The 17700-nt window shown below is 27.1% G+C and overlaps 2 protein-coding genes across 6 annotated transcripts; one reads left to right on the forward strand and one right to left on the reverse strand.

Annotated features, from left to right (window-relative positions):
* LOC113549619 lies at window positions 1-6098 on the forward strand. The gene is made up of 7 exons (XM_026951007.1): window positions 1-101; window positions 2875-3631; window positions 4073-4154; window positions 5077-5176; window positions 5299-5424; window positions 5493-5651; window positions 5741-6098. Exons 2-7 carry the CDS (start codon window positions 2905-2907, stop codon window positions 5798-5800), a joined length of 1254 nt encoding a protein of 417 aa, XP_026806808.1. The 5' UTR covers window positions 1-101; window positions 2875-2904; the 3' UTR covers window positions 5801-6098.
* Window positions 6099-9269: 3171 nt separating this feature from the next.
* On the reverse strand, window positions 9270-17700 carry LOC113549707 (E3 ubiquitin-protein ligase Topors). Of its 5 annotated transcripts, none has more exons than XM_026951144.1 (9): window positions 17205-17700; window positions 14613-14909; window positions 14026-14138; window positions 13901-13960; window positions 12689-12852; window positions 11795-11894; window positions 10361-10697; window positions 9992-10278; window positions 9270-9922 (listed from the first exon to the last, which is right to left on the reverse strand). In XM_026951144.1, exons 2-9 carry the CDS (start codon window positions 14886-14888, stop codon window positions 9532-9534), a joined length of 1728 nt encoding a protein of 575 aa, XP_026806945.1. In that variant the 5' UTR covers window positions 14889-14909; window positions 17205-17700; the 3' UTR covers window positions 9270-9531. The 5 variants fall into 5 exon arrangements, with proteins under 5 accessions (XP_026806945.1, XP_026806944.1, XP_026806942.1 ...); XM_026951143.1 differs by having other exon boundaries at window positions 9273-9922; window positions 10349-10697; window positions 12689-12843; window positions 17205-17698; XM_026951141.1 differs by having other exon boundaries at window positions 9273-9922; window positions 10349-10697; window positions 17205-17698.

Below are 17700 nucleotides of genomic sequence, written 5' to 3' on the forward strand. Positions count from 1 at the left end.
GCAAATTATTTTTCAAATACAAGTATCATCACTTCAACATATTTTACAATTTTACTTATACTATAATAAGTAGAGGGTACGCCTACTTTTAGTGATTACCGGTAAGTGATAACTACCTATTTACATTATAGTACATTATAAATAGTATATAATAGTACTATTTTACATTATAAAATACCATACACAATTAGACACCAATGTCCAATACAGATAAAAATAAAAGGAAGATTGTATACGTAAACTGTCGATCTATACTATCTATACTATCTAATCTATAGTTACAACTGTTTAATAAATAATAGCATGTATTATATGATATATACTAACTGTCCTCTTGCACTTTATGTTTCGAAAATTCCAACATGTTTTCAAATTTATGTATTTATAATTTATATATATAGGTAATATATGTAAATAGAATATAATAAGATAGTCATATTGTTAGGTAGGTACATTCAATATTTTAATATAACATTAATAAATTATTATATTTACTATAGTATTTCACACTTTCTATATTCTATTTGTATCATTACCATTTACCACTTACTATTAAGCACATTGACCTAATCAAATGGTTTTATCAGATTCTTTAAACTATAATATAGATTAAAAAATCAAAAATTCCTATGACTTATAATTTTTTTAACTCATGTATTTTGTGCATGCAACACAACCTTAAGTTTTTTTAATGGCAAATTGGCAACCCGGGGGTTATCGTTTTCAAATTAATAAATTTTTAAAGTTATTCTAATCTATCAACATACATTTTTAAAGCTAGTAAAATGTAATTTAAAAAAAAAATTAATATATCGAATTTGATTTTTTTTTTTTAAGTTGTACGTATTTTTTTGTTCTTATAACACCATATTATGAATATATATTTTTTATAAGAGTAATAAATTATTAATATTTATACTATTTATAAATTGATAATATAATATTTGTAAATTAAATTGTAAATAAAAATTTATAGTATTGTTAAAAAAATATATACATTTAGAGTTTTATTTTCTGAAAATACATGTTTTTATAATAAATTATGTAATTTCATAATGTATATACTAATAAAATAAAATAATAATTCATAAATAGTAAATAATTTATTACTTTAATAATAAATATGTACTATATAGGTAATTTACATATCATATGTTAAAAACGAAAAAAATACAAACAACTAAAAAAAAATCTAATTTTATAAAAAATTTAAAAAAATTATATTGAATTTTTAACGTTTTTAAAAACATATTTTATACATGAAACAAAATTAATAAACTAAAATAAATAAAGTGGAGCGAATGATAAAACATAATTAGAGGAATATTATTTGTTTTACTGAATTAGGTAGATACAAAAAAATCAGTCATGTTATTTTGCATAAAAATCTTACCAACAATAAAAATATTTATCACATTTAGTACAACAAGTACCTCGTGTCAGTTTTCCACAATTTTAATGCTTGCCACGGTTTTTATATTGTGTCACGGTGGCGTATTAATTCTTGGGAGAAGGGGGGTTAGGCCCAACTTTTTTTTAGCTATTTGTATATGGTTATATAGTTGTTTTTTTCTATTTATCACTCTATCATTAGGTAATGCAATTTTGAGCCGTTTGGCACCGACAATTTTAGTAATATATCCCCCCTTAAAGAAATCCTAAATAAACCACTGTTGTGGTGTAAATTAAAATTTATAACTATAACAACTGGAACTTAACAATTTTAATTAAATTTAATGATTGATCCAAAAATGTGATTTTTTTACAACAATGATAACCTAAAACTGTATAAAAAAACTCGTGTGTGTGTTACCAGTACGCGCGCGGGAAGTTAAACTTCTTTTGAACGGTACTCACTGAGTGAGTGAAAAAGAAAGTAAGGCATGGATAGAATGGGGTAATGAGGATAATAAAGAAAGAAAAGAAATTATAATACGTAATATTATTATTATTATGTGATATTATGTATATGACGTACTGATACGCTTCGCACCGCCGCCCCGACGATCGTATGAAATCATCTCGGACGATCATTCCGTTTTTATTTAAATATTTATCTCATTAATATTATTGTTGAGTATTCTTTGTTATTAAACAAATTACCCAACCAAAAATACTGTCGCTTAATGACACAACCCATGTTTACAAAATACAGCTACGACAATCCGCGGCTGCGCACAACGACATGTCCGTGTTTGCGTTCGTACGGCCGCCCGTTCGCTTTTTTTTCCTCACTACCCTGCGTAAAGAAGTTTAACTTCAAAAATAATAAAATAAAATAATTGGCGATAAGATGATTTAACAAATTATTAGTTTAGTCAAATTAAAAAAAAAATGTTCTTTGACAAATTTCAGTATTTTCTATTCATAGTCTTTAATGTAACTCTTATTTCGTTCATAGCAGTTGGTTATTTAGAAATAAAAACAAACCAGAGTAATTAATTGTGTTTGATATAAATTATAAATATGTAATCAGTGGCCAAAGTAATCTAAGACCATGAGCTAAAGTACGTAAACCATCAATGGGACGCGAAAATTAAAATATATTTATAAACCAAATATCAACGAATTGTGGCATCGCGGATTAAACAAAAAAAAAAAAATAAAGAAAATAAATAATGAACAATTTTATGTATTATATACCTACCTAAACTAACTTATTTTATATTAATACATTAATACATTAATCATACAATAAAATTATAATAATATATTTTTATATAAAATATTTCTTTACCATTGTAAAGTACAATTTAAACTAAATACAGTTTTACGAAAAGAATTGTATTCCATTAACATTATTGTTTTACATGATATGTTTAAAACTGATGGTTTTATATTTTACATTATTAATAGGTGCTTTTTTTTTTACAGATTGCGCCGGTAAAATAAAAATCAAGTCCGATGGCCGTATTTAACGATCATAATGCTGCCATTAATTTAAAAATTTTGAAACAATGCGGTTTTTATCAAATATTCTATCCTAATGGTGAAAATATATTCGGTTGGAATATTTACAGACTTTCTTTTATAGCATTAACAGTGATAACCCAGTGTCTAATTGGTTTCGGGAACTGTGGGTTTTTATTTGATTTGGAAGACACTATTGACAACATTGATTTATTTCTTATCATATTCTCTAACGCATTTAATTATCTTACTCTATGGAAAGTGATCATACTTATGTTCTACAGAAACAAGATTTTGGACCTTATGGACGTTACTTCTTTAAAGTTTTTGAATAGCGAACATTGTCAACGTAACATTAAAATACTCTACAAACATCGTAACAGAGCTCTACAACGATCAAAATTATATTTTAATTTCTGCATTTTGGTGTACATTCCATGGATTATATATCCAATTATAATAAACTCGTTCGTAGCAAATAAAAATGACAATCGGCGTTTAGAGAACATTATAAACAGACGATATCCTATGGCTGTCAACACTTACAATCAGTATTATGTCCTGTTTTACATAATCGAGACGATTATAGCTATAAAGTCATTATACTTAGTATTGATGATCGATATATTATTATTGTCTATTGGTTGGGCGATAATCGTTCAGTACGAAGTATTGGCTGTAACGTTTAAGAACATTGGGAATATTATAAACCTTCGAAAGGGTGAGATTTTTGTGTTTTGACCATTATTTTAAAGAACGTGTAATATGCAGAATTATCAATTATATACGAGTAGAAACAAGAAATAACTCGAAAACACTAAACAATCTTATATTAATCAATCTAATAGATTTTTCATTGTTTACAACTAATTTAAGATAAGAAATATATAGTGAACAAATAATTTAAATGTTGGTAATAAAAACCAAGACATCTTAATAAAATAATATTATAACCGAGATTTATTTATTTCCTTCATTGTCCCTTACCCTCTGCGATTCACCTCACACAATGACACTGATAAAATAAAGCAGACTACTTTAAAGTTCTATAAAACTATTTCAATATTTTATAGTATCTAGGCACTTACAAGTTATACAATATTATTTTATATATTGAATATTATAGGTAATAACCATTATATTTATAAATCGTTTTTTTCAGATCATGATTATAATAACGTTGTCGATGAAGATGATTGTAAAATTTTTAAATCGATTATATTTGATCAACAACAACTTGATCTGTAAGTTTGTTTCACATTCTAATATAGTCAATATACAATACTAACAATTAACGTGGAAAAAACTAACGAAAATAACGATGATCATACTTCTCAATTTTAATAATTTTATCTAAGGTGTGACTAAAATCAGTGTGACGTTGTCTCATCTACTGTCTCGTCAAATAAAAGTGTTCTCTTTATTTTCCATGTATTTGATTTTTTGAGACATAATTATTGTTACTTACAAGTTTTTAGATTAGATTTCTGAATGTATTAGTCTTACATACCAGTGGAAATCTTGAGAAGGATCCAATCAAGTAATTATAGTCGATTCAGAGCTTAAGTGATTATCGGAGCACATGCAACCGTTTTGCCTTAAAATTAAAATATTAAATATTTTACTTTTCAATGGGTATCTACATATACTTATTCTTATATACTTTTATAACATACGTGGGACAAGTTTAGAAGAAGTGAAGTCATCTTAATCATATATGTTTACTAGTTTATGACAATACTAGTTGACAGCTGTCATTCACAATTCTTACATTAGAGGTATGTTTATAGTGTAGGACAACCAGGGTTGGGCAGTATCTTTGATACAATTGTACCTTGTATTCTTGTATCTTGTATCTTGATACACTTATATAAAGCATTGAGTATTTCATAAAATAATTTTATCGAAAAATACTTTAATGCGATACTTTGAAAAATTAATTTTATTAATCCACAATTTAATTGCAGTAATATGTTTATTATTTTATGACAATACTGTCATACCTACATAATTCTTACATTAGTGCCGTATTTATAGGGTAGGATAACTAGGCCCAGGCCTAAAATATTTTAGCTGAGTATTTATTATCATGTTCAAATTATAGCATCATTGAAAACAACAAATAACAATAATATCATTTTAGATTATTTATATTTATTTTTACAGGAAAGTAAAATTGTATTTTTTCATAGTGAAGCCTATTGTTTTAATGCACGTTGCTATTAGTTCCGGCTTAATCATAATGTTGTCAAACGCATTCATTATGGTAATATCATAAAATAAGCATATTATTTTAATATATTTATAAAGGCTTGATTTGTATTGTATAAATCAACATTTTACTATAGTTCATATACTTATAATTACAATTTAATAATTTGCCAACAGGTTGTATTATCAACAGAATCATTTGCTATAACAATTGTAAATTTATTCAAAATCGGGGTTGGAATTTTCTATTTGTGTCTACAGTTATTTCTGTATTGTTATTTATTCGATAATATTAACTTGAAGGTTGGCTTTACATTTAAAATGTTTATTTTTTTACTCCAATATATATGATATGAACTTACATTACGCAGAGAGAATCTGTCAACTTTGGAATATATTCATGTAATTGGACAAAGTTGAATTTAATATTTAAAAAGCGATTATTATTAACTATGCAGATAAATGATGCTAATCGAATATCAATGAAAGCTTCAACGAAAAAAATAGTTAACTTACAACTATTTGCTAATGTAAATATTAATTTATTGTTTATACATAATGCATATTAATTACAAAATAGTATTCGAACTGATGATTTAATATTTCTATACAATTTCAGGTTTTGACGATGTCTTACAACATTATATCCGTCATGGTAAAAACAATTGGTAAACAATAAGATCCATAGATACACCACGCAATATATAATAATCAACTGCTTATTTTCACTAACAATTTTCGATATTTATATAAAAATTGATGAAATTTTATTTAATAATAATTAAGTATACATAACCAATTAACTTGTTTTTAAATAATCTAGTTAAGAGGTATACATGTCTGATACTGTAATAATTCAATTGTGTATTACAATAAGAAATGATACCAATAGTTATATATAACCTGGCGTGGTGAAGTGAAATTTTATCGGGCAATTCTTTTTTGGATAACCTACCACCCCTTGATTATTACGCAATACCCACTGTGCACGTAACATACTATACACAACAAAAAAGTGTCACTTTATTTTGAATGCTAAAATTAAAGTATTAATTACTATGTATGTGTTTTCTTTGTATAACCATTGAATTTATTATTCTTATTAAATATCAAATTAATTAGAAATAAAACACGTATTATTTATTCGGAATACACATACACTGCTGTTAAATTAACTATTTAAAACTACATCGCAGTGTAGGTCATCTTGTGATCTCGTGGAAGCCATCGTTGGATCGCCATCGGTTTCCATCAAACTGTACTGACTTTTAGTTCTTAGATAAAAAGCAAAAGCCAACACACAAACAACAAACAGACACGTGGACAAGGAGACAAGGATCTCTCGCCAACTTTCCGGTCGGCTTGTGGATGGTTTTACGGGGGGTAGCGATCTATTGGGCACGGTGTACGACAACCGATCGCCTATCGTGACTAAGATGTTGCGAGATGCGGTGGCAGCTGGAGCGATAGTCACGTTGGGCTTGCATTAATTGGTATAGCAATAGTATAAAATTGATTCCATAGCAAATTTGCTATGTTTTAGGCCGTGCATTTAGCCCCGGCCTTTCGTTCGCAATACGACGAAGACAGTACATGCGGGTATCAAGTCCTCTTAATAATAAATAAATATTTAATTATAATATCTAATATTAAAATTTTTATACAACCGTTTCTTTTTTAAAGTATTATATAAATGATGGTGTAAACTACCTAATATTTGGGATATTGTAATCATCATATTACCTATATTATCAGTGGCGGATTTTCAAAATCTTACTTAGGGGGGGGGGGTGTCCTAAAAAATAATATGTATTATTTTTATAAAAACAAATGTATCATATTATATTGTGTTTATGTATATACTATATTTTATGTGGACCTAAAATTCAAAATTTAGAAAATAAAATCTATAGTCTTTTTATTCAATTGTAAAAGTATATATCAGTGTCTGGGGGGGTCCAGGCCTCCAGGGGGTCTGGACCCCCTCCCCCGTAAATCCGCCACTGTATATTATTATACATCCGATTAAATGAATGAACTGATGTACACATGAGTCACAATTCGATATAAAGGTAATGATATTGGATTAATCACTGAACCACTCATCACGCCAGCGGTAACTATAAAAATCAAACTAGGTATAGATCTGCACGTCTTTAATACATGATGAAATATGCCTTTTGGTATAATGCAGGGCCAGATAAAGACTGATCATGGTCCTATGCACATATATTTAAATAGCCCATTTTATATAGTAATAAAAAATTCAGATTTTTCAATATTTAATAGTTTGTTCGCATAAATAAATACAATAATACAACTTTTTGTGAATAAGTAGGTACTTATAAATATAAATAACCTAGTATACCTATTAGGCTATGAATTAATCTAGTATACCTAATATCTATGTTATTAATATTAAGCAAAATGAAGTATTTTATTAGTTCTATTATTAAAAAACTATTCAAAACTATTTTTTTGTAAGCTAAATTCATTGCTCATTGTAGAAATCTTAATCAACAGCAGTAACGGCTCGTGGGTAAATATTCCGGAGAGACTTAAATTATATAACATAAATTCCATATAACAACGAATATTTTTTTGTTCGTATGTTAAAGCATTAAAACCACTGGTCAATAAAAATTCTATTATATTTTCTATTTGCATTTTAAAATATGATTAAATGCTGAAATGCTTATAAAAATGTAAAAAATAATAAATATTGGACGAATATAAGTATATTAATTATTAAATAATTAATAAATCGTGAATAAAACGTCTAAAACTAAAAAAAATAATTAAACACGGGCTACACGGCGCAGCGGCATGGCAATTACTGTCGTGAACCCAGGTTCAATAGCAGCTTTTTCTCCCCGGATTCCTCCGACCAACCATCCATGCCATTAAATGTTACGATTACAACTGACGGGCTCCAGTTTCACTGAACCGGCGACCGTCGAAGTGAGGTGTAATGTGACCCGCAGAAATGAATAAAATAGTATTTTTATCGAGATACTTATTAATAGGTTTTCGATTGTGTGACTTAATTCATAAAAATAAATAATGAAAACGATATAAAATATTTTCAATTCAAATAAAAATATTTCTAATTTCTATACATTATTATTTTTAATTAATTATATTATTTACAAGTAGCTAATTTATTTTTAAGGGGAGACGCAGTCTTAAAGTCTCCCCCGACGAGCCGCCCCTGATCAATAGTATTTAATAATTGATTTTCAATCGTCAATTTAATGGTAAAGCGTTTAATCTATCCTTTGGCATGATGGAACGAAAGTTTCTTACCCATTATAAAATTGAATATGACCGTTCCCCGTTAAAACTATTGCAGCTGCAGTATCTACCTACTCAGAAACATTCTTAAAACTACCATATAAGATTTTGAAAAACACAATCGAGTTCTTATAACCTTAAAGGTAGGCAAGTTATTAACATTGTGAGGGATGTTGAATTTTCAAATGATATAAACATGTTGTCTCTTATTAGCCCTATTTTCAAACAATGGGTATGATTGATGTTCTCTTGTTATCGACACTATATAGTTTTATACTGACTACTTACCTATTTCAAAATGTAAATCTATACAAATAATTATTTATTGTGTCATAGAATAATCAGTAATGTTATACCTAATTACTATTAAGATTTTGACTATACACTGTTATCATTGACTATTTAAAATACCCATATATATGTTTTGAAAAACTCATGAAACTCGTTTAATTTAATGTATCAGATATCTAGTATTGTGATACTGATTTTCAAGTATCTTGTTGATCCCTGTCTGTTTACAAAATTATTTGTTTTAATGAATTCTCGTAAAAATTGAAATTTTAGTATAGTAACACTTGCATAAAATCAAATGTGGCTTTATACCAACTTTTTTTTCAATTTCTTGTAAGGGATAAAATATATTTGAATACCTAATAAATACAAAAAATACTGTTTTTTGGAAAAGAAAAAAGTTTTATAATTTTACAAAATACTTGATTAAATTATTTATATACATAACATATTAAGATTATCATACATATATTTTTATTTTAAGGCATCGAACACACAAATTATTTAATTAAAATAAATAAAATCAGAAATTGTCTATTGTTGTTTACATAGATTAAAAATTAAAACTTCTACTGTGATTACATAATGCATACATTATAAATTATAATAATATATACATAACATTTTAGTTAAGTTATTTAAAACATATAAATAATAAATAATTTATCACTTTTTGCTCATAAATCTTTAGTGTTACAATTTAATTTAATTAAACTAGTAACTTTTTATGGTAAGTAACTATAAAAAACTTCATAGTGTTGATCTTTTTAAGGTCCAAGGTCAGACAAATACAAAAATTCTTCCTTTAAACAATTTAATATAAGTTTATAGTATAATATCAGTATGACTGTGATTTGGTCTTATATCTGTATCACCCGAAGATGAGGAGGATCCTGAATATGAACGACTTCTGTTGGTACTACGGATTTCAGACCTTGAATCGTTGTTTAATTTTCTTTTTTTATTTTTATTTTTTTTTGGTTTTCTTTTCTTTTTGTTATTATTATCTTTAGATTTTGCACGAGTAGCTTGAGAACTTCGAGTAGCAGTAATTAATTCTTCATCATCTGATGAAGAATCTAGAGAGGGCCTTCTTCTTCTTGCATGAGATGGATAAATCACTCGAGGCATACCGTGTACAGAACTGTGTGGACGTATAAAACTTGAAGAATCACTTATAGTTGGCGAGAGTAATCTTCGTCTCCTTAAATTATACCTATTCAATTATAAAAATAATACAATTATACATCTTTATCTGTCAATATATAAACAATAAATTGCTTGCCTATTATTTGGTCGATCTAATGAATGTCGAATTCCAGTAGATGTAGATGGTTGGTCTATTGAAGCAGGATTACGTGCTTCGATAGAACGGAAGGAGTGACTTAGAATTTCAACATCAGAGTCATCGCCGCTAGAACTAACAACGATAACTTCCAATATTGGCAATTGAGCTTCTTCATTATCTGAATCCAATACAATTGTTTCACCAATAACTCGCCGAGATGGATCTGCTGCTGGAATTGGTAATGCGGTTGGTGGGGGTTCCATCATTGTTATAAAATTTGGCGCCTAAAAATATACATACATTTATTTTATAGTATTACAATGACTTATAATTTTCAATAAATTATTATTTTACAATTAATCTAACTGGATATGGTGGACTTGATGAAGGTGAATATCTAGTTCGAAAGGAATATTGAACGTGACGATCATAGCCAACTATGTCATATGGACTATTAGCAAAATTATATAGTTCATGGCAAAAATGTGTTGTTTGCCGAAACAGAAAAGGTCTTAAGATGTTAATCATATGAATCTCTCTTATTTCATAAGCTGAAAGTGATCGCATGATTAAATTTGTCACAGAAACATCAGCACTCTCCAAAAGAGGAACGGGTTCACCCTCTATTCTTGCAGTTTCTCTTATGGCAACAAGATCTCTAAGGATGAATGCATGTAACCTATATGTTTGAGCCGGGTTATTTCTGAAAAAAAAATTTTTTATTAACAAATTATAAAAAAAAAATTTGTAGAGAGGGGTAAAAGGAAAAAAATACTTCAGAATAAGGACATAGGCCAAGTGACTGATAAATTTTTGTCTAGTATTTTAGATCTTCATTGCATAACATAAAAACTTGTTAGGTAATGAGATACAGTGGGTTGGCATCTTATTCTAACAGATTACTTAGAAACTATAAAGTACAGTAGCGTCGCAGAATTTGAAGGGAATTGGGAAAAGGGGTTGTTTGAATTACCAATGACTTAGTACAATTTTTTTTATGCTTTTATACTAAATTTAAAATTTAAAATTAAATATGCAGCCTGTAGATAATATTTTCCAGTATATCACACATAGAACTAGTTTCTAAAAATATTAAAAAAAAAAAAAATAAATATTTATATGTATGAAAAACCAATTATATTCAATTTTAAATTAAAATTATAAAAAGTAAATTATAGTTCAACTAGAAAATTTAGGCTACTAGCAGTGAAATTTTATGGAATCAGGAATATTATATCTATGAATAGTCAATAATTTTTCAACACTAAATATAAAAAAAAAATGTAAAATATTAATTATTCAAGTATACGCAATGTACATATTATTATCTATGTCTGTTTTATTATTATTACTATTATATTCAATATTAATATTGATAAATGAAATTTGTGTTTATTCAGAAATATATTTAAATATGTTTCGAGGCAATAAACATGACAAAATATCACCACAAATAGCACAGTATGATTCCAATTGTACTTGCCTATAAGTATCTATAATTGACAAAATAGTTGGAAGATAAGTTAATAGATTTTTGAAAATAATTTCATGGTACCTACACAACATTTCATTTTTTCAAAAACATAGTCATATTTTTCACAAAGAACCAGCCTATTGGGCTACTGTTAAATCTATAAAATACCATAAAATCAAACAGTGAAAACCCTTTGCCAAACGACGCCACTATAGTATAATTTAAGTTCTTAAGAATTATTTTTTTTAACATATTTTATCTATAATATCTGAAGAATATGAAAAAATAACAATAAAAATAGACAATTATGGTTTATTGTTTTTTACCGATAGAAAGCCGAACTACAATCTCTGAAACGACCACTCAAATCAGGTAATGGTTCAGCCCACGCATTTTCAACATACACTCGTATTCTCGTTGCTTGACCTGAAAGTTAAAAAAAATATTGAATTGTATAAACCAATACAATTTATAATATCCAAAGGATGCTTTACTCATGTGTTGTCACAGTCTTACTAATTTACAATATGACAAATTTTACGTTCACAATAATCTATTTACTCAGTTTTTTTTAAAATTGACTTCTAAAGATAAGATTATATTACTTAGGGCAGCGGTTCCCAAACTGTAAGGCTTTTAGCAAGGGAGGCGCGAGCCGCGTGGTAAATATTGATATTTTTAAATCAACTATAATTTTGTTGAAATGTCTAACTATTCAAAACAAATGTCTAACATAATAGTAAAACATTATTACTTAAAGTCGTGTTATACTCGTACAATAATATACTTGATTCAGGGATTTCCGTACATGTAGTTACACCATTATCGCATTATCGATAACTATTTGTATATTTAAATACTATAAATTTCTAATTTAAATTTTTATGGGAGGCGTGAACTAAAAATGTTTGGGAACCGCTGACTTAGGGAATCTTGCAGGCTTTTATTGATATCTTAAATTATAAAGCAAGTTTTTTTTATTTTTTTTTATTGTTTGTATATTTTAAAATGATTAAAACTTGCTTTAAAATTACAATATCAATAAAATCCTTCAAGAAACTCTAAATCTTTAAATTTTATAATAAATCAATTCACTCTAATTTTAAAAATAACAAAATAAAATGGATTATTGTGAACATAAATTTGCTTTGTTGAATATTTGTAAGATAAAAATGACTCATACGGGTGTGGTATCCTCTTAAATAAATTATAATAAATACCCATGATAGGTCTTTGTAAGGTAGGACGTGAATAATCTTGATTCGCATCAAAAAGTCGACCATTGTCATTATGATTATAGTCTGGGTCATATAAATAATGAATGTTATTTATCATTCTCTCATTTCTACGGACAATATCCATGAACAAATTCATTCTGAACATTCTAGACAAAACAATTAGTTAGAAGATATATTGGGATACTTTTAAAAATATCCAATACAATATTTAATTATAAAGATATTATTGTAGGAACCGTTTGTATTTGAACAACTAAGCAAAAGCAAACCACATTACATAATTTTTTTAATTTATTTATTATATCCTGTATCAAAAGAGAATAATTGGCAGTGGTAAGTGCAAATTTCCCCCATCTTGCTAGCTGACGTTTTCTGAAGACAATTTATGAACATTAACAACTAATATTTCTAATAAGTAATATTATTATTTTAAATTAGGAGACTGTACAATAGCACAAGTCATTGGTGAGAGATGCACAGAAATGGACAACAATCAATCGGCCAACTGATTATTCTCTTTTAAGACAGGGTACAGTATAAATATTATTATTAAAAACTTTTTATCATACTAAATCCAATGCCCAGTACCCACCCATCAATTTGGTCTTAAGACAATAGCTTTTAAAAAGCCTGCTTCAATATCCAACTGACACAATGTACCATACTCGCTCAAACACGTTATAAGAAATTTACCATAACCAGACCTATTTTCTTATAAGGGTAAAAATATTGTCCTCTATTTATTTGCCCCATTCATATTAATATGCTAATTATCATGATAATAAACAAAGTATATGCTTTTATACTCTATTCAGATTAAGAATATGCCATTTTGTACATGCATAAATAATGAGCAAGTGGTAGAGGCACGTGGGTGTGTGGGATATATCTACAAATTTGGCATTATTTACGTTTGCCGCATATTATAGTCTTATTCTGAATAGAAAATAATATACAGTGGAACCTCTATAAGTCAAATTTTTGATAACATAAATTTTATTTTCGCCCCCAACCAATTCAAGTTATTGAGGTTCAACTGTTTATACTTTTATAATAAATACATTGCAATAATTTTAAACAAATATAAAAAATATAAATTATCAATATTTTATATTCCAAATTTAATATTAAATATTAAAATGAAAATATGTTTAATAGTCTTTACCTAATAATTAATAAGTACAAGTATCTCACCTGTTTACATCATCTGTCATTTCACTATATGGCCGTATGAATATTCTTGGTCTAAAAAAACTAACATTGTAAAACAAATATAATATTTAAATTTATTAAATTTTATAAAATAATGTGTTTCTTACGACGGTGCTCTGGCTTGCAAAGGAACATTATATGTTTCATGGACACCCAGATCATTAAATGAATGATAAATAAAGTTGAAAGCTTTCTTACATAACGGACAAGTTGGTTCAGACTAAACCATAAACATATAAAAATAAGACCATAATTATTAGGACATATAGTATAAAACTATTCAACAAGTTCCTAATCAAAATTAATTTTCATATTATCTGCATTAAGTAAATTAATAATTCATAAATTAGATTTTTTTTCTATTGTATTTAATAAAGACTTCAGCCAATAAACATTTTTCTGAAATTTAATTTAAATTTAATCTTCTTACCCTTTCAATTATTATTAACCATTTAAATGTATTTTTAATTACTGATAAAACATTCAATTTTATTAAAATGATAGTAATAATTAAAATAAATTTTCTAGCAAAAAAATGTACTTAACTTTCATTTTAAAATTGAGATAAAAAATAGTATGTTTTCCAACACATACTGTACAATATAGTCAGTTTCTATTTAAGATATGTTTGAGACAATATTATAATAAACATACATTTAACAATTAATTATTATTAAGGATATACTACACTTACAATTGACCATCGTTTTAAACATTCAAAACAGAATAAATGCCAACAGGAATTTGAATAACATTTATTGGTTAAATCATCAAGACAAATTGAACATTGTGTATCTGGTGTTGAAGGGCGCTCAGTATTTGGCGGTCCAGGCTCAGCATTTGGCGGTCCACGCTCAGTATTAGGAGATCCGTGCTCAGTATTAGGAGGTCCATTACTCAACAGTGCCATCGATTCTTCATCTGATGACAACTCCACAATGTCAGGTTCAGATTTTATGAGTAGTGACATATTGAATCATAAATTTCAATACTAAAATTAAAAAAATAAATATAAGGTAGTTTAATTAGTCAGTACTAAATAACATTAGGTACATAAAATAAATATTAAGTACACACATTTTTAATACATATAGTATATTATGTATTAATAATTATATATATTAAATTAACATAATTAATAATTAGCAAAGTATTCAGATTGTTACTTCTGGGGTTATCGTCACATCCAAAAATCAGATTTTAGGTACGAGGACTAACTTAGAATTTTTAAGTTATATATAAACTTTATAGGGCTTTGGACTGTCTAGCATAATATTAAATACAAAATCGTTTATTAAGTTAAAAATACTCAGGGCCATACTCATCTTTACCAGACTTACGGCAAACTAAATCTTCCAGGTCCCCTTATTTTTTAGTTGATTTTAAAAACAAAAATCTGTGAAAACTAATAATTAGACGGTTTTAACATCAAATATTTCTACTACAATACTGTTTTAATGTTTAATTTTAAATTTATAAATTTCTACCAATAAATTATTTTTAGTTGTAACCTTCGAACAGAGTCAAACAGATAATAGTTATTTTTGAGAAATATACATGACTTTGGAGCCAACAAGATTAAAATAGAAAATAAGTATTATTATCATACCATACATAGCATGTGCTGTAAAAAATCAATTTCATTACAATAATACATAGATACAAGCCCATTACCTAAGTCGAAGCCTATCAGGATTTTTAAATCTTTTTTGTAGCTCTAGGCCTTCTACGTTTCTACGTTTAGAGCTGGGCCAGGACAAATTACCCAATAATATATCCATGGTATAAATTCTAATGTCACAGTAATCGCGATAACTTTGATAAGCACCGCATAGAAATTAATTAAAGACCCAATAACCGAGAGTACTTACAGATTTAAAGAATATAATGTTTTATTTGTAATTTTTATTAATATAATGAGAAACATTTAACAATTATATTTTTGAAACTATATCTAGGTATATTTAAAAATAAATAAATTAGTATTTAATACAAGATAAATGACAACAGTTTGACAATTTAGGTTATAAACATTCAAAATGTATCTCATTAAATTTCATAACAGCTATAAATATTTTTTTATATCCATCATAATAATATTTAATTTATCTTATATTCTTACTAACAAATATTGAAATATTATAAGCATTTATCAAGTCATTTATTGACTATTTTATAAGATCAGAAAATTATTTAGAACGAAGTGATAATTTTGTTATTAAGAAGACACCATACCCGAATGTGTTGCCTCTGTCTTACTAACATACATCATAACAAATATTTTTTCAGCAGAATACATTTTGTGATTTTAGCTTTGATATTAAAGTAAATTTAGCTATTATCAAATTTAAAGGTAAGAATATTATCTAGACAAGGGCATATGCTTTTATTGATATTATTATTTTAAAGTGAGTTATGAACATTTTAAAGTTGCAATATTTTACATAGCTGTAACTCACTTTAAAATAATAATATCATTAAAAGCATATGCCATTGTCTAGACAATATTCTATCTTTAAATTTGATAATAGGTAAATTTACAAAATTCCAATATTAAAGCTAACATCACAAAATGTATTCTGCTGAACAAAATTTTGTTATGATGTACGTTAGTAAGACAGAGGCAACACATGTGGGTATGGCGATCTCTCAAGTTTTTTTAAGATAACACATGAGGGTGAAATGTTCTCTTAATAATAAGTACCATCTAATGCTTACTTCTATATATAATAAATACAATTCATAAATCTTAACACATACCTAATGACACAATTATTCAATTTAGTATGCTATGGTTAAAAACAACAACAAGGCCAACATAAACCAAATTGCAGAAGTATAGTACAAAATAATATTCATCAAATATAATATATATTCTTGTGTAATAAGATACTAATCTGAAATAACAACTTAAATACAACATCTTCATTCATCATCATTCTATAAGTCTATACTAAACTACTTAATAGTAACAATCAGCGCCAGAGGTATTAGCGCACCAAGTTTTAGAATTTCTAACGTTTGATTACAGCTACAGCTACTGTACGGTTAAAATAATTCAAATCAATTATATTTTCTACTAATGTTTGTACTAATTTATCACAAAAAAAAAAAAAAATATGACTAAATACTCAAAACCGGTCCATATTTTTGACAACCCACCGAGTTTTACTCGATAGCTCACCGTACTAATCCGGTCCTGGTAACAATAACCAGTAACCTAGAACTTATGAGTTTCTAGGAAGATATTACAATATTTAAACTAATATAATATGATTTTGCTTACCATTATATTATAATTAGTTGATATTCCACAAATATAATCAGTACCTATACAATAATGTGTCTATTGTATTTTCGTTTGTTCTATAACACTAAAATCTGCTAGGAACGTAATAAATATAAACCAAATAAACACTAAATAGCCAGTATATAGTTGTAAAACGTAAGTAACTGCGGACCGTTGAGAAATAATACAAAGTGTTGCCAAAAGAATTACGTTCGGTACGCAGATGATCATTTAAACATTGCGACGGTTGAGATCACAGAAGAATTAAACTTAAAGATGTATGGTAAAAACAAAAATAAAATCATTCGTTTATGGCTAAAATTAAAAATTCAATCGTTTGTGAGTTACGAATAAAATACGATCACTATCAAATATCAATAGTAAAGCATTCATTACGTTTCCCACAACAGTGAAGAGAGGAATAAACAATAATATACATTATACATTAACATCATAAGATTCGCTTATGGAAAGAACTAGCTATGGACGTGTG

Source organism: Rhopalosiphum maidis, chromosome 1 (genome assembly GCF_003676215.2).
Source record: "Rhopalosiphum maidis isolate BTI-1 chromosome 1, ASM367621v3, whole genome shotgun sequence".
Lineage (NCBI taxonomy): Eukaryota > Metazoa > Arthropoda > Insecta > Hemiptera > Aphididae > Rhopalosiphum > Rhopalosiphum maidis.